Raw genomic sequence first — 23,180 nt, 5'->3', positions numbered from 1 at the left:
GCACTACGATGATATGACCGAGGTATGTAACTCTGGAGGGGGGCACCGCACACGGCTAAGACAAATCTTGGAGTGCCTTTGGGGTGCCCCCTGCCCACGTAGTCCAAGTAGGACTCCCCCCTTTGACACGCCCCCTCTAGACCGGCCTCCTCTTACTCCCTCCTTTATATACGTGGGCAGGGGGCACCCCAAAGGCACTCCAAGATTTGTCTTAGCAGTGTGCGGTGCCCCCCTCCACAGTTACATACCTCGGTCATATCATCGTAGTGCTTAGGCGAAGCCCTGCGCCGGTAACTTCATCATCATCGTCTCCATGCCGTTGTGCTGACGAAACTCTCCCTCGGCCTCAACTGGATCAAGAGTACGAGGGACGTCATCAAGCTGAACGTGTGCTGAACCCGGAGGTGTCATACGTACGGTACTTGATCGGTTGGATCGTGAAGAAGTTCGACTACATCAACCGCGTTATTGAAACGCTTTCGCTTCCGGTCTACGAGGGTACGTGGACACACTCTCCCCTCTCGTTGCTATGCATCACCTAGATAGATCTTGCATGATAGTAGGAATTTTTTTGAAATTACGGCGTTCCCCAACAGTGACATCCGAGCCAGGTCTATGCGTAGATGTTATATGCACGAGTAGAACACAAAGATTTGTGGGCGATAATAGTCATACTGCTTACTAGCATGTCATACTTTGATTCGATGGTATTGCTGGATGAAGCAGCTCAGACCGACATTATGCGTACGCTTACACGAGACTGGTTCTACCGACGTGCTTCGCACACAGGTGGCTAGTGAATGTCTATTTCTCCAACTTTAGTTGAATCGAGTGTGGCTACGCTCGGTCCTTGTTGAGGTTAAAACAGCACACTTGACGAAAAATCATTGTGGTTTTGATGTGTAGGTAAGAATGGTTCTTGCTAAGCCCGTAGCAGCCATGTAAAACTTGCAACAACAAAGTAGAGGACGTCTAACTTGTTTTTGTAGGGCATGTTGTGATGTGATATGGTCAAGATGTGATGAGATATAATTTGTTGTATGAGATGATCATGTTCTGTTAAAGTTATCAGCAACTGGCAGGAGCCTTATGGTTGTCTCTTTATTGATAAGATGCAAGCGACATATAATTGCTTTACTTTATCGCTATGCGATAGTAATAGTTACAAAAGCAATAGTTGGCGAGACGACCATGTGATGACACGTTGATAGAGATCAAGATGATGGAGATCATGGTGTCATGCTGGTGACGATGGAGATCATGACAGTACTTTGGAGATGGAGATCAAAGGCACAAGATGATGATAGCCATATTATGTCACATATTTTGATTACATATGATGTTTATATTTTATGCTTCTTATTTTTCTTAGTTCGGCGGTAGCATTATAAGATGATCCCTTACTAAAAATTTCAAGGTATAAGTGCCCTGAGTATGCACCGTTGCGACAGTCCTTCGTGCCGAGACACCACGTGATGATCGGGTGTGATAAGCTCTACGTTCACATATAACGAGTGCAAGTCAGTTTTGCACACGCAGAATACTCGGGTTAAACTTGATGAGCCTAGCATATGCAGATATGGCCTCGGAACATTGGAGACAGAAAGGTCAAGCGTGAATCATATAGTAGACATGATCAACATAGTGATGTTCACCATTGAAAACTACTCCATCTCACGTGATGATCGGACATGGTTTAGTTGATTAGGATCACGTGATCATTTAGATGACTAGAGGGATGTCTATCTAAGTGGGATTTCTTAAGTAATATGATTAATTGAACTTTAATTTATCATGAACTTAGTCCTGATAGTATTTTGCAAATTATGTTGTAGAACAATAGCTCGCGTTATAGCTTCCCTATGTTTTTTATATGTTCCTAAAGAAAACTAAGTTGAAAAATGATAGTAGCAATGATGCGGACTGGGTCTGTGATCTGAGGTGTATCCTCATTGCTGCATAGAAGAATTATGTCCTTGATGCACCGCTAGGTGACAGACCTATTGCAGGAGCAGATGCAGACGTTATGAACGTTTGGCTAGCTCAATATGATGACTACTTGATAGTTTAGTGCACCATGCTTTATGGCTTAGAACCGGGACTTCAAAAACATTTTTGAAATGCCACGGAGCATATGAGATGTTCCAAGAGCTGAAATTGGTATTTCAGACTCATGCCCGTCTATGATTTTTTTTGAAATTACTGCGTTCCCCAATACAGACTCCCAATGTCAGTCAGAGATAGCCCGCTCGAGGTGTTGCCTCTAAGGTGTACCTTCGGTGGGCTGGAAAATGCCTCTATAAGTTTCATTTGATGAACAGACTTTTGAAATTCAAATCTGGCTACAATAAAATACCTCCGGGGTGCCGGCTTCTCCCTCCCCATCTCGAGGAGGTCCTCGTCCTACTCATCGGAGAAGTTAGCCTTCTTCAGCAGGGTGGGCTTGCCGACAGGTTCAGTGAAGGCCTTGCATGGCCTCTTCAGGCCTTTTGGCTGCGCTTCCTCCTCGGCGCCCTCAGACGCCGCCCTCTTCCCCTTGAGGGAAGGGTTTCCTTCCCCTGTGTCCTCCTTCGCATCATCCTCATGGGTGGAGGAGGTGTGGGTCTCCTCGGATCGGGTTTTTTTAGCAAGAAAGCTAGGTCTTTATTGGTTAATACCAATGTTTACAAGAAAAGCAATTGGGTCACTCGATGTGCCCAACCAAATATGGCGTTGATAAGGGAGAGAAGCACCTGACCTAGCTAACCTATGAGCTTTAGTGTTTGAAGCTCGAGGTTCAAAAATAAAATTACAAGAAGTAAAATTTCTAGTAGTTCCTAGGGTCTCTCTAATAACACTTCCATAGCTTCCTCCCATGCCCTGGTGAATATGATTCACAACATGTTTACAATCCGATGCGATTTGGAGATGTTGCATACCCAAGTCTTGCGCCAATGAAATAGCGTCTTGGCAAGCTAAAACTTCCAAACTAGCTGGATTTGCTATGCCTTGGATCGGGTGACCAAGGTCTTCCTTGCTCGCAGGCCCGCTCTACCCCTCGGAGGTTTTGACTCCTTGGGGAGCACCACATGCGGCTCCTCTTAAGAGGGCCATAAGTTGGGACCAGGCAAAATTGTCCTTCTGTAGTACATCATGGAGGGGCCTAGCAATAATTCCAAAAATCCTTCACAAATATCCTATAATAGTCACAAAGGCCCAAGAAAACCCTAAGCTGGGTAACTGTGTTAGGAGTTACCCACTCAGCAACATCATCAACTTTAGTTTGGTCAGTGGATACCGCCTCACTAGAGATGATGTGGCCCAGATATTCTACTTGTGAAACAACAAATTGGTACTTAGATAACTTGACACATAGTTGTTCTTTCTGCAAAACAGATAGTATTGCCTCTGAATGTTACAGATGTCCTTCCAAGGTTTCACTAAAAATGAGAATATCATCAAAGAAAATCATGTGTGTTTCCTGAGAAAATGTGACAATATGTTGTTCATCAAGGCCAGAAAGGTTCTAGGTGCATTTGCTAGACCAAAGGGTATAACTAGACACTCATAATTCCCAAAATGAGTGATAAAAGCTGTTTGCGAATGTCCTTTTCACTCATTCTGATTTGTGATAACCAGATCTTAAATCCAAATTTGTGAAAAAAATTAGCTCCAAATAATTCAGCAATCAGATCTTCAATCACAGGAATGGGATATTTGTTTCTGATGGTCACGACATTGAGCTTTCTGAAATCCAGACATAATCTCCAACTTTTGTCCTTTTTGCCAACCAAGATAGCTGCTAAAGCATAAGGGCTTTGGCTCTCTCTGATCATACCAGATTTTAGAAGATGTTGCACTTGGTGTTCCATCTCATTTGTATGCTGATGAGGTAGTCTGTACAGCCTAGAGTAGGGGGGAGTTGTTCCTGGCTTGAGAGGGATTTCATGATCGAAGGCCCTAGCAGGTGGCAGTCCTTTGGGTTCAGCAAAGATAGTAGGGAATTTTTCCAAGAGTTCTGCAACTGGATCGGGGATTTTTGATTTTGTGAGAGCAGAATAGGAGTTGGAGGTGTTGAGTAGATAAATAGAAAAACCAGTTGCTCCTTTGTTGAGCAACTTTTCCATGACATTTGCATTTATCTCAGTTGCTTCTGCAGTTGATTGGAATGTGAACTTGTTCTTTGCCATCTTTCATAATAGTGATAGATCTGTTGATGTGGTCCAATGTAGTAGGACTGTGTTTTGCTAACCAATCACAACAAAGCACTATATCATGCCCAGGTAGGTCTAAAATCCTGAATGTGTGTTGGAATTTGTCTTTCCCCATAGAGAATGTTGTGTCTGGGATATAAGCACCAGACCAAACCACCAGCAGCTGCTACAGGTCTTGACTTTTCCTTAAGTACGTGTGTGATGTTTTTAGAGCAAATGGCAAATTCATAAATGTGGAGTTGCTCCCAGAGTCCACTAAAGCCATTGCTTGCTTTCCTCCAATTGAAATTAAGTTTGACATGGTGTTAACACTATCAACTTCCATAACCTGGAGTGAAATTATCATACATCTGTCCTGAGCATCTTGTGGAGTTTCCTACTCCTCGTCTGATACAGTCTCCTGATCTTCAGTCTGGTCGGTAGGTTCTTCTCCTGTTAACATGTTAATAACAGGAGCTTGCTTACATTTTTGCCCATGAAAGCATCACCACATCTCCAGCAATTTCCAGGCTCCCTTGCTCTTTGAGTGGTGGTTGGTAATTTTTGTTCTGGTAGTTTAGCTTCAAACCCGGTAGTTTTGAAGTTGTTGTAGGTTTTTTTATCCGCTTATAGTCTAGAAATTAGCGTTCTTGGGGGGGATAGATTGTTCCATATCCACTGGCAACCGATATGCACTAGTAAGTGCAGGAGGTCTGAGAGGTCTCAACTGGAATTTGATGTGAGATCTCATCCCATTCTGCATAGCATTTAATGAGCCATTATTCTGCTAGAGTATGGTTTTCCTCCTGCATTTTAGCCATCAGGGACTCAAACTGGTCTATGTATTCAAAAATAGATATGTTTCCTTGCTTGAAAGAGTTGAACCTTTCTGTTAAATCATATGACCTTGTTAGTGAAAACGTTTTAAGCACTTCCTCACAGAACTGGGGCCAAGTAAGATGTTTCTTGAGTAAGCCACATCTTCTAAGCCAAAAAATCTGCCTTGTCAACCACATACCGTTGTGCCAAACAAACCTTGTAATCGTTAGGTGCTCCTAACATCTGGCAATACTTCTCACACTGCCTGATCCAACCATCAGGATTGTACCCATCAAACTTGGGAAACGCCATCCGAGGGGCCTTAATGATGTTCTTGAGTAATTGTGTTCTCATTTCCTTCTCGTAGTTTTTGTAGTACTCGTCCCAAATTACATTTACTTCATGTGGATTGGACATGGGAAATGCAGTGGTTCTTGCTGTTTTCATTTGAGCAGTAGGAGATGCTCCTTCAAATTGAACATCTTGTGGATTGGCTCGACTAAACCCTGGAGGAGCTGATTTTTGTGCTACCTGGATAGGAGGAAGTCTATGAGCATTTAAGAGTGTGTATAGTCGAGTCTTTTCTTGTTCCAACAAGAGGCGCTTGTGCAATTCTTCTGGCAATGATCTTGGAGGAATGTCAGGTGTTTCCAGTGGAATTTCAGTTGATGGAGCTTGGTCTCTGCTAATCTCACCAGTAGTTGGTTGAGCTGAGGTGGAAGCATCATTGGAGCCCAATGTTTTCAACACGTCAGTGATAGTGGACAGTTGCTGACTTAGAGGATCTACAGCCGGACTTGGAAAATCCGGCCCCCTATATGCCCGCGGGTGTGTCCGGGCGCGTCCGCGGACAGCGCCCACCGGCCCCTCATATGTTGTGCCGCACATCCACATAACTCAAATTCCAATCCTCAAATCCATGCACGTCGATCATACGATACAAATCGTCTGAATTCAAAAGTTTGAAACAAAGCAAAGCAAATCATAGTTCAACAAATCGGACATGCCAAAATGAAATCAATGTCTGAGCATGACGGATGGCCTTCGATCACTGGTCGGACGCCGTAATCTGCCTGGGTGCTCGAATGGAAGGGGTGCGGAGATCCGGGCGCGACAAAGGAGATAGCTGCTCCACCATGTCTGAACCTCCCTGCGACGCTGTCGCCGCCTCCCTCTCTCGTTGCCGACGTCACCACAACTTCTGGGCGATGTTCTCCGCCTTGCAAGTCGCAGCCGATGAAGGGACGCCGACGGATGAGGCAGACCGCGTCTCTGTCGCAGCGGTCTAGTTCGGGCTGGACGACATCTCCGGCGATGGATCGGGACCGGTGGTGAGGATTGGGAGCAAGCATGGAGGACGGCGAGGGTCCGGGCACATGAAAGGTTGGAGGGCGGCGGGAGGAGGAGGAAGTGTTCGATGGATTTGGTGCAATTTTTGATGGGGTCGGGCTGTCGGGCCGACGTGGCGGGTGCCCCCCCCCCCCATATTTGGGCTGGATATGAGGGGTGTCAGTCAGCCCGGCTGTTTGGGGCCAGTTTAAAGAGCCCGTCTGGGTCAAAAAATCGTGACCGGGCGGCCCGTCCGGGCGTATGAGATGGGTTTGAGGCGCCTGGTTGTAGATGCTCTTAGAGTCATAACTACTGCTTGTATAGTATCAATCACTTTACACATATTATCTTGCTTAGAATTAATCGGCTTCACATCCTTGCCCAACATCCTCCTTAAGTTCATCTGTTTCTCCCTTGTGGGCAGCAAAATATGCTTTCATAGCTAACAGATCTGCTACTTCTGCCTCATCGATGACAGACTTGGTTAAGTCCCATCTTGTATCACTGACTCTGAGAGGAATTTTACTGTCGTACCACGATAACCCGAACAGAGGAGTGATACATATCGCCTCCGTAGAAGACTCCTCCAATTGCAGCATCACTCGCCATTGTTCCTGGGATTTTACCCCGAAACAAAGTGTTTTGGTAACCAGAACACGAACAGGAGCTGCCGCCGGATGATTTCTACCGCCGCCAACCATGCCCGATGGTCACCACCGCTAACGCCACCCAAAAACACCGTTGCCAGACATTGCCGCCGCCGCCGCCCAACACCGAATTAAGGGAGAGGTGGGTGGGATGATCTACGGTGAGACACACATCTCAAGCTGCCGAGGAAAGCATGTGCTGTGATTACCAATTGTCCTGTGGAATCAGGGGATCGAGGGAGCTCGCTAGGGTTTCGATGTGGATCTCGGCTAAGAGTATACGCTGGGAATATCCATGTCTACTATAAGATGAATGTTTTAAGTGTATAATTGAGTTCAACTCGGCAGAATAGATGATGGTACAAGCGCTGTGCACCAGCTCTTATATAGCCCGACAATGGTATGAAAGTAAACAGTACAGGCAATAGTGAAAGGGTACTTACCCGCAAAAAAAATAAGTGAAACGGTACAGTAACACGCGAGCACAGGAGCCATTGGATCCTCATAGCCCAGATGCTTCATAACCGTTGGATAACTGAACTTGGATAGAGTCATGTAACAGGTTCAGAACCCTGACATCCGATTCCGGCCACGACTCCGGTATATGGGATTTCTGGACTGCTCGTCCGAGTCGAGTTCGGCTCCCACTTGTTTCAACCGCCATGACCCTTGAGCTATATAAGCAGGCCCCGGTTCCGCTCTAGGAGCACAGCCTGCGACGTTCTCGCACTCAATCAAATTACTCATCAGCGTCCAAGTTCGTCCGCTGGTGTACGCGCAGCTAGAGTAGACATGGCCACCGCCGTGAACGAGCACGTCCTGCTCAGCCATCCCGACAAGCTGGTCCTGCTCGCCGAGATCCCGGCCGCAGACTCGTGCGGCTCGTCGTCACGTTCCGGCTGCTCGTCGAGCAATGCAGCGACTACGGCGGCGGTCCCGTGGACGTCGACACGATGGAGGACGTGTCCTGCCGCGTGCCGCTCCGCGACCTGGGCCGCCGGGGCGCCGCGGACCGGGTGTTCACAGACCTCGTGGCCAGGCTCGACAACCCGATGATACGCCCGGAGGTCGCGATGGAGGCCAGGAGGGCGGCGGAGCGCGTCGGGGCGAGACGCGGCGCGCTCGACGAGCTCGGCGGCATGGAGTTCCGCCTCCGCGTGGTGTTCGTCGACGATGACGCGTCCGAGGAGCAGGCAGCGTCGGACGACGACGACGATGAGAGCGGGAGCGACATGGAGTTCGGGGAATTCGACCTGAGCGGCGCGCGGAGCCTGCACGGCGAGCGGGCCGTCGCCGCGTACGAGGACGACGACGATGACGAGGACGGCTGCGGCGCCCAGTTCACGGTGCGCCAGTACCGCGGCGCCCGCGCGGGGGAGGGAGCGAACCTGCTGCTGTCGGGCTTCGAGGCGCGCTCGGACGGCCCCGAGCTGACCGAGCAGCACGAGCTGACGTCGCATGACATGCACCGCCTCGTGCACCTGGCGCTGGAAGGGGGCGCGAGCATGGAGGACGACGAGGCCTACCAGCGAGCGCTGGCCGGCGGCACGGCCGTGTCCCGGGCGTCGCGCGCCGCCATGGTCGACCAGGCGCTGCAGTCCGCGAGCCAGCAGCAGCAATCCAAGTCACCGAGCCCGATCTTTCCGATGCGTTCCGGATTCTGATGCCTGCCGGATTGCAACAAACTTTTCCTTTTTACGCGTCTTTTGGTTGGAAATCCCGACTTCTTTCGGGGAAGTTGGAAATTGGAATACTCTTTGTGTGTCTCGTGAAACCTAGCTGAATCACATTGTAACAGTATGGCTCTATCGAGTAATGACGTTTTTTTAAGAGAGAGAGTTGATTACTGATGTTCTACCCGTTGATGTTCAATTATTTTCTTTATTTATACAGGGGGAAAAAGCACTTGCTTCTTACTCCCTCCGTTCATTAATACTACTAGTGGACCCGTTGCGCCAAATGGCGCAAAGACCTGATGATTCCATGTGCGCGATGAAAAGAAATCCATGATTTAGTTAATTTAGTTATGGATGAGCACATATGACTAACAAATTTAATCTCCTTTAGTCAGGAAAAGCAATGACTTTGTCTACAATGAGATGTTTGTATATACAAATTTTAATTTGGTACCGTCGAGTCTCATTTGAAACAAAATCTATGTTTTAGTTGGTTTAGCTTTAGGGAAGCACATATGGCAACAAATCTAATCCCCTTTGATAGCAAAAAAAAGGTGATTTGTTGTCTACAATGAGATGTATATACACATTCTAATTTGGTAGCGCAATATCCCATTCAAAATCATGCCACAATGAAAATATTTCCATTTTATAGTAACTTTGTGGTTCAGAAACTACACTCGGCAAGAATTTAGATCTTAGTCACATTGGAAACCATATGACCTTAGTTATTCTGTTTACAGAGACATAAATGGGGCAGGCAGCAAGGACTTTTAATAGAGTCGTCATCAGCTCTCACAACCTGGGTCACCCTGTGTTTTCCGAAAGTCCTTCTTAACTTATTTTCTTAGCTGATCACCCTGTGTTTGAGTTTTTGTGCCACCTTCTCAATGCTGATAAAAGGTCCGTTTATAAGCGGATCTATGGGTTCAATACCCATCTGTTCACTTTTATAAGACGTTTTAGAAAGTTCAGACAGCTCCAAAAATAGTTCAAAATCAGCTGTCTAAACTTCTTATAAAAAGGGACGGCGGGAGTACTGTAAATCAAGTCTTCGGAAGGTTGCAGAGCTCTACATTTCTCTGGAATAGCTGCAACAGATAAGACTAAACCATACCATACTCAAGTTGACCAGTGCAAAGCTCGCTATAAAATAGAAACTTCAAAGACCATATCAGGTAATATGTTGATAGGATTTAGAAAACAATGTCCGAAAAACAAAAATATTTCTCAGTATATAGTAGGATATCATGCATGCAGCAATCATGTACATAGGTGTTCTCATCAATGAACTAACATCAAGCAGAAAAACTAAAAGGCGCCATTCTAGGAAAGTCTGTATATTCTACATGCATCGACCACCACAAAACTGAAAGGGAAAGCAATATTATTAATCAACAAAAAACAATTTTTTTTTCAGAATCCATGAGAATGAATGGAGTGGAAGGAGAAAATATTTATAAATCTTTGAAGGATATGAAAGAACTGCAATATTATAGGCTAACGGAATTGATCTTTTCCAGAGATGATCTTTGCTAGAAGGAAAAAACAGGTTTAACCTTGGAAGAGGATTATTTTGTTTATGGTGCAATGTAGCTTGCTAGCATTATGCAATGCAATAAAGGAGAAACTACTCTATTAACGGCAAATTATACAGTGATAGGTGGTGTTGAAAACAAAAATGATATAAAATGTACATGCCAATGTATCTTAATCATAGCAAACAATAAACAACCAACAATGAGAAAATGCATACCACATCCCAACAGCCAACAATAAGCACATGCATCACCTGCTGCTGTGAAAACAGACTCATCCCGTTGGAGAGAAGCATGGTGGAGAAAATCAAAATCCACCAGAATCAAAAAGAAATCAAGCACGCATTACACATAAAACATTTACCCTAAGTTCATGCATTAGAAAAATAAGCGAGGGCACCACATTTTCTAAAACTATAGTTTAAAGTTAGCAATCTGAACACATATCCTAGGTGCGAAGAGTATCTTAACCACGGCTCTGGTTTTAGCTGAAACTTGCTTTTTTAGATATAGCAATACATAAAAACACAATGAATATCTGAATAAGAATTTATTCTTCTGAAATTAATACGGCATGGGATTGCTATGGACAATGACGGAACATTTATGATGACACAGTTTTCAGAAATCTTTTTCATTGTCATAGTGGATCTTAGGGAAAATGGACTTTCAATCAACTGTAGATGATCACAAAATCCCAAGATGTTAGCTACCAATTCCTATTCCAATCTGTAAGAATCTTTAGGATACAAAAAATTTCCTATGCCACTAATTAAAAATCCTATTATACAACACCGACAAGTGCGACCATGTTTTCATCAAAACAATATTACCAATTCTTTTGGTTGCAATGAAACACCGAAAACCTGGCTCGAGTACATTTGAACAATAACATTGCGACTATCTACATACCTGTAAAATTACATACTCATATATCAAGCTTTCAAACTATAAGTATTTTTCAGGTCTGGACAGATTCAAGCGACTGAAAGAATATTATCCTTTTTAGTTAAAATTAAATAGCTTAATCTTATATCACATTTACATGGGCCTTAGGGTCTAGAACAGACTTATAGTTGGATAGTAATTCGTGAAAACAGAGTAACCAGTGATAATCAAATCCATTACTGCATCAAGGTACTTTTTTCACATGATCATGCCATAAAGGCATTCCAGATTTGCAGAAGAAAGGTAGGAAACTCCTACAAAGCAGCAAGCAAAACACCCAGATTCAGAGCAGCTGGGAACGAATAAATTCAGAAATAGATAATTAGTAAACATTGAGATTGCATGTGTTCTATTGCTACCTGCCTTCTCTTGTTAAGTAACTCATTCAAAGACAGATAGTAGCTCACTGATTAGTAGATGGTGGTGTTCTAGATGCTCGTCCCTTCTCACCTCGGGCTCTCTGAATAAGTGATTATGTATTACCAAATCCAATGATGGCTAGCTCCATGAAGATCACACCTGTACCACTGCAAGCAAGCAAGCCAGCTGTTAGATCTATTTGTCCATATAAGATAAGAGTAGGAATACATGCATATCTTGCTATATATGTCATACAAAATTTCATTTTTCGAATATGCTAGCCTGCTAATTGCATTGGGACAAATTTGTAGAAGAAGCTAATCAGGGCATCTCCAATGCAAGAGTGCTTGTTCTGTGCTTAGGCAATAAAAAATATAATAACGGAAGTAGCATCGATCTAGCAGTCTATCTCCACAAGGGCCTTTAGTTGAGCGCTAATCTAATTGTGTTCGCCTAAAATAAGGCAGCGCTTGTAAAAAAGGCCCAGGTGAAAGAGAAAAGCAACGAAGCGCCGGGCGCTGGGCTCGACATCGACGCTAGGAAAAATCCTCTGATCGATCGGGATTCAGCCATAACAGCCAGGAATTGAAGCATGGCGGCCCTCACAATTAATTTAACCTCACCATCCAAAGAACCAATCGGGAGATAAACCAATGATTGAGGAGGTAGCAATTGCGATGGGTGATAATAATCTTGGGAAGGAAAAAAAATTAAAAACAAGGAAAAGGAACGGATCACCAGAACCACTGCCTGATGTTGCTGGCCCAACGCCGCTGCCTGGAGCGTCGCCTTCCTCTCCTCTCCCGAGCACTTGCCTCCGACCTCCGTGCCCTTGCTTCTGGCCTCACTGCCTCCCCTGCGGGCTTGCTTGCCCGGCGGACTGGTGAGGCACGGGCGAGCCGAGGACCTGCACGAACCCCCATGCGCCGCTGCTCATCGTCTTCTCCTCCCCGTCACCCACAAGTTAGGCTGCGGCAGGAGGAGTAGCAGGCAGCCAGGCAGCGCGCGACGCGAGAGAAGAGGTCGCAGATTCGGTCGATGGAGCGGCGGGCGCAGCGAGGCCGTGGCGGCGGCAAGCCATCTTCCTCGCTAGCTCCAGCCTTCCCTCCTAGATTTAGTCGGAGGAGCAGGCGGCTTGGGAAGAGAAGAGGGGGAGGTGAGCAAGCGTAGGCGACCAGGGCTCGCTAGATATTTTGGCAGTCCATCTTCTCTCTCCAGCCGCAGACGAAGGTGAGGCACGCACGACTCGCGCACGATGCATTGGTCAGCCAGGCCCCACGCGCACATGCATCGGTCAGCCCAGCCTCTCAGGGGTGGGCGCTGTCACACCGAAAACCGAAAAACCAAACCGAACCGAACCGATCTAACCGGTTTATTCATTTATTCAGCGTACGGTTGTTTGGTTCGGTGGCAACTTTCATATCTATTCGGTGTTCGGTGTTCGATCGGTTTCCAGCGCCCACAAACCGTAATCACCGAAGAAGCCGAAATTAATTATGATGCCTGGTTTCCTGAGGCCGTACATGAGTTATTTTTGGGAGTAAAAGGCCGTACGTAAGTGTGACGTTGACTCTGTGACCGCAGCCCGTTTGTCCATCGGCCCAACACCCCCGGGTTTACTAATGCCTAATGTAATCACTCCACGTTCACAAGTATTCCCTCCGTTCGAAATTACTTGTCACAAAAATGGATGTATCTAGACTTATTTTAGTTCTAGATATATCTATTTTTAAGACAAGTAATTTCGAACGGAGAGAATACATACATCTAGCCATCACCCATCTCTCCATCCGGCGGTGCCCTGTCGGCCTCTCCACTCAAACCCTAGGCGTGCGATCAACGACTCATACAGCAGAGTATCCTTGCGGCAAGTATTTATACGATTTCGATTTGCGGATATTCTTGTGTACATGTGCAGTGTGCGTGCCTACTGAAACAAGTGGTTTAGTGCATGTGCTTTCTGATCCATATATTGTTAGACATAAGCCAAGACGCCAAGAAACGATCGAATTGGTCGCTAGCTACAAGCTCATGTACTTACGTGAGTACGTATCAGCTAAACGTGATGTAGCGGCTGCTGGAAAATCAATCAAGCTCATTATTTTATACATTATGTACTACTACAATGCAAGTCGCTGCTCATCAGTCAGGACTCTTACACATAGACAGTGAGGTGCATATACTTCGGTTTTTCGGTTAACTGAACAAACCGAACCGATATATTTTGGTTAATAAGGTTTGGTGGCTAATTTTTGTGTGATTATTTCGGTTGCCGTTTCTCCAAAACCGAAATTAGAAAAAACTGAACAAACCGAACCGTATTAACCATATTAACCGAACGCCCAGCCCTCTCTCTAGAAGCATAGATGAGCAACGCAGCACGCACCAATAACAGACAGATGGGACCAGACCGAAACAACGCCCACCTGCAGGGAAAGAAACAGGCGCACACGCAGCAAAGGAAACCATCCGCGGCTGCCGCGCACTCTCCCACAAACGGCGCGAGATGCATGCGGCGTTCAGGGAGAGGGCGCACACGCACCTCGAAAAGGTTGACCCAGCCAACCAGCCCACTGCGAGAGCCCACCCGTCATTGGTCAATGCGAGCTCACTGCGCGGTGAAAACGAGCAGCGAAAATCTAGCGGCTGAAACGAAGCAGACGACCGAATTGACCAGCATCCAACCAGCAAGAATGCATGCGATCGAGGGACAACCGTGGGAACGAGTGCTCCCGGAACCTTATATGTTAAAATAAGATGCTCTAACTTTTTTCTAAATCAAATGTACTTAGGCACATTTTAGTGTGTTTGTTCTGTATGTAGTTTATATTAAAATATTCAAAATATTTTATACGTATTTGTGAACGAAGGAAGTACCAATTACCATACGTTACGTATAGAACCAATATTACATTTATGTTGCATCAGCAGTTGAAAATGTGCATCTTTTCTACCAGACGTACTTACAAAATTATCACAATAGACCCGCAATAAAAGTCTGAGGTAAGCTATCGAAGAACGAAGCTACAAGAGTGAGAGGTGGCGTACATACTACAATAGCATGCAAGGAAACGAATCAAAGAATGACAAGATACACAAGCGGTCCTAACCTGTTTTGAACAGGTTTCTGGCATGAAAATTATCTACACCAAAAGTAAACTGATACCAATTAATATTGAATGGGAAGAGTTCTAGGAATTCACTAGCCTGCTAGGCCGTAGTGGTGGAAGCTTTCCCATCAAATATTTGTGGATCCCCCTCCACCATGACAACCTGAGGAGGGAGGATATACAACCTCTAATTGACAAAAATATGAAGTGGATTGCTGGATGGAGAGAAAAGCTCCTTCCTTGTAAAGGCAGGCTAATTCTGATCCAAGCCTGCTTGGCCAGCATTCCAATCTATTTGTTATCATTTTTCAAATTCCCTAAGTGGGCTATAGATTTGATCAATTCCCGGATGGCGCACTGTCTTGGAAATGATTTTGAGGGACATAGGAAACTTCATTTAGCTAATGGGAAACTTGTTTGTATGAAGAAGGAATTTTGAGAGCTTGGCATTCCTAACCTTCGGGAAGTCTGTTTAGTAGGGTCATGGGTCAAGAGATACTATGAAGAGGAAAGCAAACCTTGGAAAAAGATTATTGACCACAAATATATGTCTAATAGACCTAATATTTTCTCCCAAAATCCTAACCCAAACATTTTCAGATCCTTGGAAGGGGTCAGTGAGGGAGTCCTAGATTAAGGGGTCCTCGGACAGCCGGACTATATACTTTGGCCGGACTGTTGGACTATGAAGATACAAGATTGAAGACTTCGTCCCGTGTCCGGATGGGACTCTCCTTTGCGTGGAAGGCAAGCTTGGCAATTCGGATATGTAGATCTCCTTCTCTGTAACCGACTCTGTGTAACCCTAGCCCCCTCCGGTGTCTATATAAACCGGAGGGTTTAGTCCATAGGACAACAACAATCATAATCATAGGCTAGCTTCTAGGGTTTAGTCTCTACGATCTCGTGGTAAATCAACTCTTGTAATACTCATATCATCAAGATCAATCAAGCAGGAAGTAGGGTATTACCTCCATCGAGAGGGCCCGAACCTGGGTAAACATCGTGTCCCTTGTCTTCTGTTACCATTAGCCTTAGACGCACAGTTCGGGACCCCCTACCCGAGATCCGCCGGTTTTGACACCGACATTGGTGCTTTCATTGAGAGTTTCACTGTGCCGCCGCGATAAGGCTTGATGGCTCCTTCAGTCGTCTTCAACGACGCAGTCCAGGGGGAGGTTTTTCTTCCCGGACAGATCTTCGTATTCGGCGGCTTCGTACTGCGGGCCAACCCGTTTGGACATCTGGAGTAGATCGATAGCTACGCCCTTGGCCATCAGGTCAGGTTTGGAAGCTTGAACTATACTGCCGACATCCGCGGAGACTTGATTTTCGACGGATTCGAGCCCACGTCAGGTGCGCCGAACGGTCCCGATGAGCATGACTTAGATCTGCCATCGGACAGTGTTCGGGAGATCGCGCCTGCGGCGGCGCCAGGAATCAATCTAGAGCAAATCGAGCCATCCGAGGACGGGTGGATGGACCCCGCCAAGGAGGCCGCACACTCCTCGGCCTTGAAGCCGAACACGGGCCTCACCTCCTATGAGGCCGGAATCACCGGACCCTCGGACTCGACTCCGGCTACATGATCCGAACTGCGTACGACCATGCACATCGAATCTGATTGGGCACCGGTCTTGGAGTTCACCTCTGCGGATATTTTTCAACACTCGCCCTTGAGTGACGTGCTAAATTCATTAAGGTCTCTCTCTTTGTCAGGGGGCTCTTGGCCGAACTATGTCCGGCTCGAGTGGGAAGCGGACGACGAAGAAATTCGTTCCCCACCCACCACCCACTTAATAGCCACTGTTGATGACTTAACCGACGTGCTTGACTTCAACTCCGAAGACATCGGCGGTATGGACGACGATGCAGGAGAAGAACAAGAACCACCGCCTATAGGGCGCTGGATAGCCACCTCATCGTATGATATATATATATGGTGGACACCCCCAAAGAAAGCAATGGCGAGGAGGCAACCGAAGATAATCTTTTGGATAAGCAACCTAAGCCCCGCTATAGCAAAAATAGCAATACCGGCACAAGAGATGATAACAATCCGGATGGTGCCGAAGACGAAAACAATCCTGCCCAGCCGGGCTTCAAGCAGGCCGAGCAAGGAGATGGGCAAGCTAGGCCTAAAGAACAGTCAACAGATGGAGAATCAGAGGATGATAACTACATGCCTCTCTCCGAAGACGAAGTAAGCCTCGGTGACGAAGAATTCATTGTGCCCGAGGATCCCGTCAAGCAGGAGCGCTTCAAGCGCCGGCTTATAGCCACTGCAAAAAGCCTGAAGAAAAAGCAGCAACAACTTCAAGCTGATCAAGATCTGCTAACTGACAGATGGACCGAGGTCCTAGCTGCCGAGGAATATGGACTCGAGCGCCCGACAAGAAGTTACCCAAAGCGCAGGTTGCTACCTCAACTTGAGGAGGAGGCGCTAAAGCCCACACTACCAGCGCATGATGCGGCTGACCGGCCACCCCGTGGACGCGACAAAGCGGTGTACCATCCCGAAGTCCAGCCCGCACCTCGACGCCAAACAAACAAAAACACGAAGGCCCGAGGCTCCATGCATGACCCGCGAGACCAATTAAAAAACAAAGCAGGGCAGTCAAGATCGATCTATGGATCATGGGGCGCGCCCCAATGCGTGATGAGGACCGTCACGCCGGATACACTAACAAATCCGGCCGGACCGAATACAATGTAGCCCGGCACAGAGGCGCCGCACACCCCCTATGCTTCACTGATGAAGGAATGGATCACGAATTCCCAGAAGGGTTTAAACCCATGAACATTGAACCATATGATGGTACTACAGACCCCGCGGTATGGATAGAAGATTTTTTCCTCCATATTCACATGGCCCGCGGAGATGATCTACATGCTATCAAGTACCTCCCACTAAAACTCAAGGGACCGGCTCGGCATTGGCTGAATAGCTTGCCGGCAAACTCCATCGGAAGTTGGGAAAACCTGGCAGACGCGTTCCTTGACAACTTCCAGGGCACCTATGTGCATCCACCGGATGCTGATGATCTAAGCCACATAACCCAACAGCCCGGAGAGTCAGTCAGGAAATTTTGGACCCGGTTCCTAACCAAAAAGAACCAAATTGTCGACTGTCTGGATGCAGAAGCCCAAGCGGCCTTTAAGCATAACATCCATGATGAGTGGCTTGCCCGACATCTCGGCCAAGAAAAGTCAAAGTCCATGGCAGCCCTCACAACACTCATGACCCGCTTTTGTGCGGGCGAGGATAGCTGGTTGGCTCGCAGCAACAACACAGCAAGCAATCCTGGCACATCAAAATCCAAGGATGGCAACGACAAACCACGGCGCAACAAACACAAGCGCCACAAAAACGGTGATAGTGCCGAAGACATGTCAGTCAATGCCGGATTCAGTGGATCCAAGTCGGTCAGCTGAAAGGGCCATTCAACAAAAACAATTCAGGCCCGTCCAGTTTGGACCGCATACTCGACCGTCCATGCCAAATCCATGGCACCCAAGGAACACCAGCCAATCATACAAACAGAGAATGCTGGGTCTTCAAACAAGCAGGCAGATCAGATGCCGAAAACAAGGGGAAGGGGTCTCAAAGCGACAATGACGACGAGGAGCCCCGATCACCGAATATAGGAGGACAGAAGAAATTCCCTCCCCAAGTGAAAACGGTGAATATGATATACGCAAGCCACATTCCCAAGTGGAAGCGTGCACTAAAGGACGTCTATGCGATGGAGCCAGTCGACCCAAAGTTTAACCTATGGTCCTCCTGCCCAATCACCTTCGATCGCAGGGACGATCCTACCAGTATCCGTCATGGCAGTTTGGCCGCGCTGGTCCTCGACCCCATCATTGACGGATTTCATCTCACACAAGTCCTTATGGACGGAGGCAGCAACCTGAACCTGTTATACCAGGATACAATGTGCAAAATGGGCATCGACCCCTCAAGGATCAAGCCCACAAAAACCACCTTCAAAGGTGTCATACCAGGTGTAGAGGCCTACTGCACGGGCTCAATCACACTAGAAGTGGTCTTCGGATCTCCGAACAATCACCGTACCAAAGAGTTAGTCTTCGACATCGTCTCGTTTTGCAGTGACCATCAGGCACTGCTCGGATGAACCGCGTTCGCTCGATTCAACGCGGTGCCACATTATGCCTACTATAAATTCAAGATGTCTGGTCCGTGCGGCGTCATCACGGTTAATGGCAGGTCCAAACTCCCCCTCACTGCCGAAGAGTCTACCGCCGCTTTAATAGCAAGAGCAATGCATGGCACCTTCCAGTTGAACCTCGAGTCGTCAGCCAAGCTTCTGGACACCGCCAAAGGAGTCCGAACTACTATGCTGCAGGATAGCCCGGCTCGCCTGGAGCTTAATTAAAAACACTCCGGAATATGATAAGACAAGCCACATACCGCGGCTCAACCGCTCTGTGGCAAAAGCCATTTCTTGCATTTTCTTTGCAGGTTCACCATTACGTGGCGCGGAAACAGTTCGAGCACGTAAGGAAATATCTAGATATTCCCCCCATGATAATACGACTACACTCCGGATCCGAATACAACTTCCCCCCGCCTGGTCTCAGTAGGTTCCGCAATCATATTTCTTTTTATCACATTATCTGTACTCATACGCATTGACGTATTACTCAAATACAACATGTGGATTTATATGATGCTCATCTGCTGCTATTTCTTACTTACAACTCTTTTGTTAAAAGGCAGCTGCTATTCGCGATATGCCTGAATATGCCAGGGGCTTCATTATACCCATACTACGGCACAAAAGTCCGAACACCTTCACGGCAGTTCGGCACCCCAAACTTATAGCATTATATGCATCAGCTCTGAATCATGTCTTGGGTCAATAGTTGGGTTTGCCCAGCTCCTATGTTTTGGTACCTTACGTTCCGCTATATCGGCTAAGGTAGCACTGGGAGAACTACTGCGATTGTGTCCCAGTTCTTCCGGACGAGCACCTCGGTAGAGAAAGCCGAAAACTGACTATCATGATGCAGCGAGAGCTGGTCAGCTGTTCGAGAGGTTCTAGAATCTTTAAGGATTTCTTCCGCATAATGCCATAACCAATGCATCGTAAGATGGATTGGCCTTTTTCCGATCAGGCGCTTATAGAGCCCCTCGTGCGGTATTCCGAACACTAGGGGCCGCACCTACCTTCTTTTTAAAACACTCCTATGGCTAAGTGAGAGTGATAAAGCCCTATAGTCCGATTGCCTGGTTCGCTGTGCTGAACACCTCCTTTAGGGACCCAAAACTGGGATAAAGAGTGCTCAGGTTTATCCCAAACACCCCCGTACTTACTACATGGGGGCGGAAGCCGACGACTGTCCAACTCTCAGGATTAGTATATAAAACGGCCGCACAGGAGGAAAAACTTTCAAACAAACAGGCAATAAATAATAGAAATGACCTTATTTAAACATTACAAAGGACAAACATGACCGTATTCAGCGAAATATAAGGTCCTTGGTGCATTGCTCCGCCGCAAGGCGGGCTCCTTTCAAGACACCTTCGTAATACAACTCGGGCTTGTGGTGCTCCTTTCCCTCCGGCGGTCCCTCGGTCATCAACTTTTCCACATCCATCTTCCCCCAATGCACCTTTGCACGGGCGAAGGCCATTCACGCGCCTTCTATGCAGACGGACCGCTTGATGACTTCAAGTCGAGGGCAGGCACTCACAAGACGCTTCACGAGCCTGAAGTAACTGCTTGGAATCGGCTCGGCGGGCCACAACCGGATAATCAAATCCTTCTTGGATAGTCCGGCTGCCTTATGCAGTTCGATCAGCTACTTCAGTTGATCGGAGAAAGGCACCGGATAATTCGGTGCCAGATACTGCACCCAGAAGAGCTTATCCGCAGTATTCCCCTCTTTGGCCCAGTATAATTGGGCAGAATCAGAGATGCTGCGTGGCAGCTCCACAAATACCCCTGGAGAAATCAGAATTTAAACTTTCAACTTGATTTTCTCCTTTAAATTACCCGCTTTGTATATAAAAAGCCTTACCAGCCACAATCTTCCTCGCCTCCTGGATTTCCTTCAGGGCACCTTGGGCATCCCCCCGGGCATCACTTGCGGCTTGGCGAGCCTCGGAGAGTTCGGATTCTTTCCCTGATAAACTCTGCTCCAAGGTCTCGCATCTCTCCACAGCCTCTTGAAGCTCTCGCTCAGCTTCAATAACTCTGGCCTCATGCTTCTCGTGGAGAGCCTGCTCTGCGGCAGCCTTCTTCTCGGCTTCGGCCACACCCCTTTTAAGAGCCTCAATTTCGGTCATCGCCCCTAGAGCACATTATAAAAATATTTTCATCTTGCACACTTATTCATTTGTGCTAAACAAACAAGGTTTTTGTATACCTTGGTTGTCCTCCAGCTGTTTCTGCACTCGGCCAAGTTCTCCTTCGGCCCGCTCTAGACTATGCCTCAGTCCGGATACTTCCACAGCATGAGAAGCGGTAGACACGGCAGACGCCTACTTATTAAAAAAAGAGGTAGAGGTCATCAAGTAAGTCTCCTGTGAACATACATTTGATCCTCTGTCCAGTCTTTTCCTTTACCGAACAGTGTATCAGGGGCTGCTATCTATACCATGACACTCTTCCAAACCTCCTAAAAACATACCTCAAAGCCTCTCATGAGGCTGATACAGGATTCATCCTATCCACTCTCGGCAGACTGCATCTTCTCAATCACCGCACCCATAAGGGCATGATGCTCATCAATGATGGAGGCGCCCCTCAGCTCCGCTAACAAAGTATTTGGCACCTCCGGTTGGATGGAGGAAGCCGGTGGAACAGATTCACCCCATTCAGCTGATGGAGGCGGCCTATCCGTTTCAGGGGCCTTATTGATCTCCAACATCGTCCAGCTGGGGGCCGGATTTAAGATGACCCCCACCATCGACATCCACGGGAGCCTTCTCTCCCGTATGTCCGGACCCTGAAGTCTGGCCTCCTGGCGTCGCCTTTGCGACCTTCCCTCCCCCTTCGTGGCCCGGGCCCTTCTGAGACGAAATCTCGGTGTCATTCACATGTCTCGGGGAGGGGGCCTTCGGGGGGTGTCTCGCTTTCCATAGCATCCGAACCCAGCAAATCCTCCGACGAGGGCTGTTCGGCGCAGGACCTTGCAGGACTGTAAAAATATGGCTCAGATTAAAATATTATGCCACGTTAAGTCTGGACGCATAAGTATGTTCAAATTTTATACTCACGAGTTCACGAGGGGCTGGGCCCTGGGATCCCACGCTGGGCTGCTATCGGTGGCGGCAGTGGACTCCTCTCGAAGGGGAGTTTTCCCCTTTTAGGCGACTCGGCCTCCAAGGATTCGGAGGCCGTCCTTTTCTTTCTTCCCCACACGGGGGATTCGTTTTCCTCGTCCTCTTCGGAGGAAGAATGGGCATTGGAGTCCTCAGACTTTGTGTCCGGGGCACCATGGCGACGGAGGCCGCCCCTGGTCTTCTTGGCCTCCTTTTCGGCCTTCTTCTTCGGCGCCTTGTAAGGCGTCGGGATCAGCATCTTCATCAGAAGTGGGCCGGCCGGTTCTTCTGGCAGCGGGGCCAGATAGTAGATCCGCCCCGCCTTCTTCACCCAGCCCTAAGAAATTAAAGGGAAATATGTCAAGTATTTTCCCAAGGATATGCAAATGAAACTTATGAATCATCAATGTACGGTTACTTACCGAACTTGCAGGGCGGGATAGTTGGTATCCGCGGTCCTCGGCAGAGTCCGGCCACGATTTGCCGGACTTGAAAAGCACCTTCCAGATATCCTTATGCGTGGAGCCAAAGAGCTCTAGCAGGGTCTGGTGCTTGGCCGGGTCAAACTCCCATAGATTGCAAGCCCGGTGTTGACAAGGTAGAATCCGACGAACTAGCATCACCTAGACTACATTAGCAAGCTTGATATTCTTGTCTTCCTTATCTTGGACACGCGTCTGGAGCACCGATAGTTTGTCAGACGAAGCCCAGTTCAAGCCCTTCTTGGGCCAGGACATGAGTCGTAAAGGGGCTCCGGATCTGAATTCCAGAGCCGCGGCCCGTTCTTTGCCACGCGGCTCAGTGATGTAAAACCACTGCCGCTGCCACTCCTTGATGAAATCATTAAAAGTACCAGTTGGTCATGTAACATTGGGCATCTTGCTCACCATGGCGCCTCCGCACTCGGCGTGCTCGCCACTCACTACCTTGGGCTTCACGTTAAAAACTTTCAGCCATAAGCCAAAGTGTGGCGGGATGCGGAGAAAGGCCTCGCACACGACGATGAATGTCGAGATGTTGAGGAAGGAATTTGGGGATAGATCATGAAAATCAATCCCGTAATAATACATGATGCCGAGAATGAACGGGTGAAGGGGAAACCCCAGCCCACGGACAAAATGAGGGAGGAATACCACCCTCTCATGGGGTTCCAGAGTAGGGATGATATGTCCCGCCGTCGAAAGACGGTGGCCAATTCTCTTGGCCAAATACCCGCCCCCCCGAAGCTTTTTGATATCCTTCTCTCGGATGGTAGAGGCCATCCACTTGCCTCCCGCTCCGGATCTG

At 47.6% G+C, this 23,180-nt stretch overlaps 1 protein-coding gene and 1 long non-coding RNA gene across 3 annotated transcripts; one reads left to right on the top strand and one right to left on the bottom strand.

The window, feature by feature from the left end:
* Positions 1–7,297: 7,297 nt before the first annotated feature.
* Positions 7,298–8,949, top strand: LOC123113347 (uncharacterized). Its single transcript, XM_044534563.1, has one exon. It carries the CDS (start codon positions 7,921–7,923, stop codon positions 8,629–8,631), a length of 711 nt encoding a protein of 236 aa, XP_044390498.1. The 5' UTR covers positions 7,298–7,920; the 3' UTR covers positions 8,632–8,949.
* A 327-nt stretch (positions 8,950–9,276) lies between these two features.
* On the bottom strand, positions 9,277–12,760 carry LOC123113356 (uncharacterized). Of its 2 annotated transcripts, none has more exons than XR_006455993.1 (2): positions 12,228–12,760; positions 9,277–11,656 (listed from the first exon to the last, which is right to left on the bottom strand). It is a non-coding gene; the product is annotated as an uncharacterized lncRNA (long non-coding RNA). The 2 variants fall into 2 exon arrangements; XR_006455992.1 differs by having other exon boundaries at positions 12,234–12,760.
* Positions 12,761–23,180: the final 10,420 nt, after the last annotated feature.

This window comes from Triticum aestivum, chromosome 1B (genome assembly GCF_018294505.1).
Source record: "Triticum aestivum cultivar Chinese Spring chromosome 1B, IWGSC CS RefSeq v2.1, whole genome shotgun sequence".
Lineage (NCBI taxonomy): Eukaryota > Viridiplantae > Streptophyta > Magnoliopsida > Poales > Poaceae > Triticum > Triticum aestivum.
This window is presented reverse-complemented; position numbering and strand designations above follow the sequence as displayed.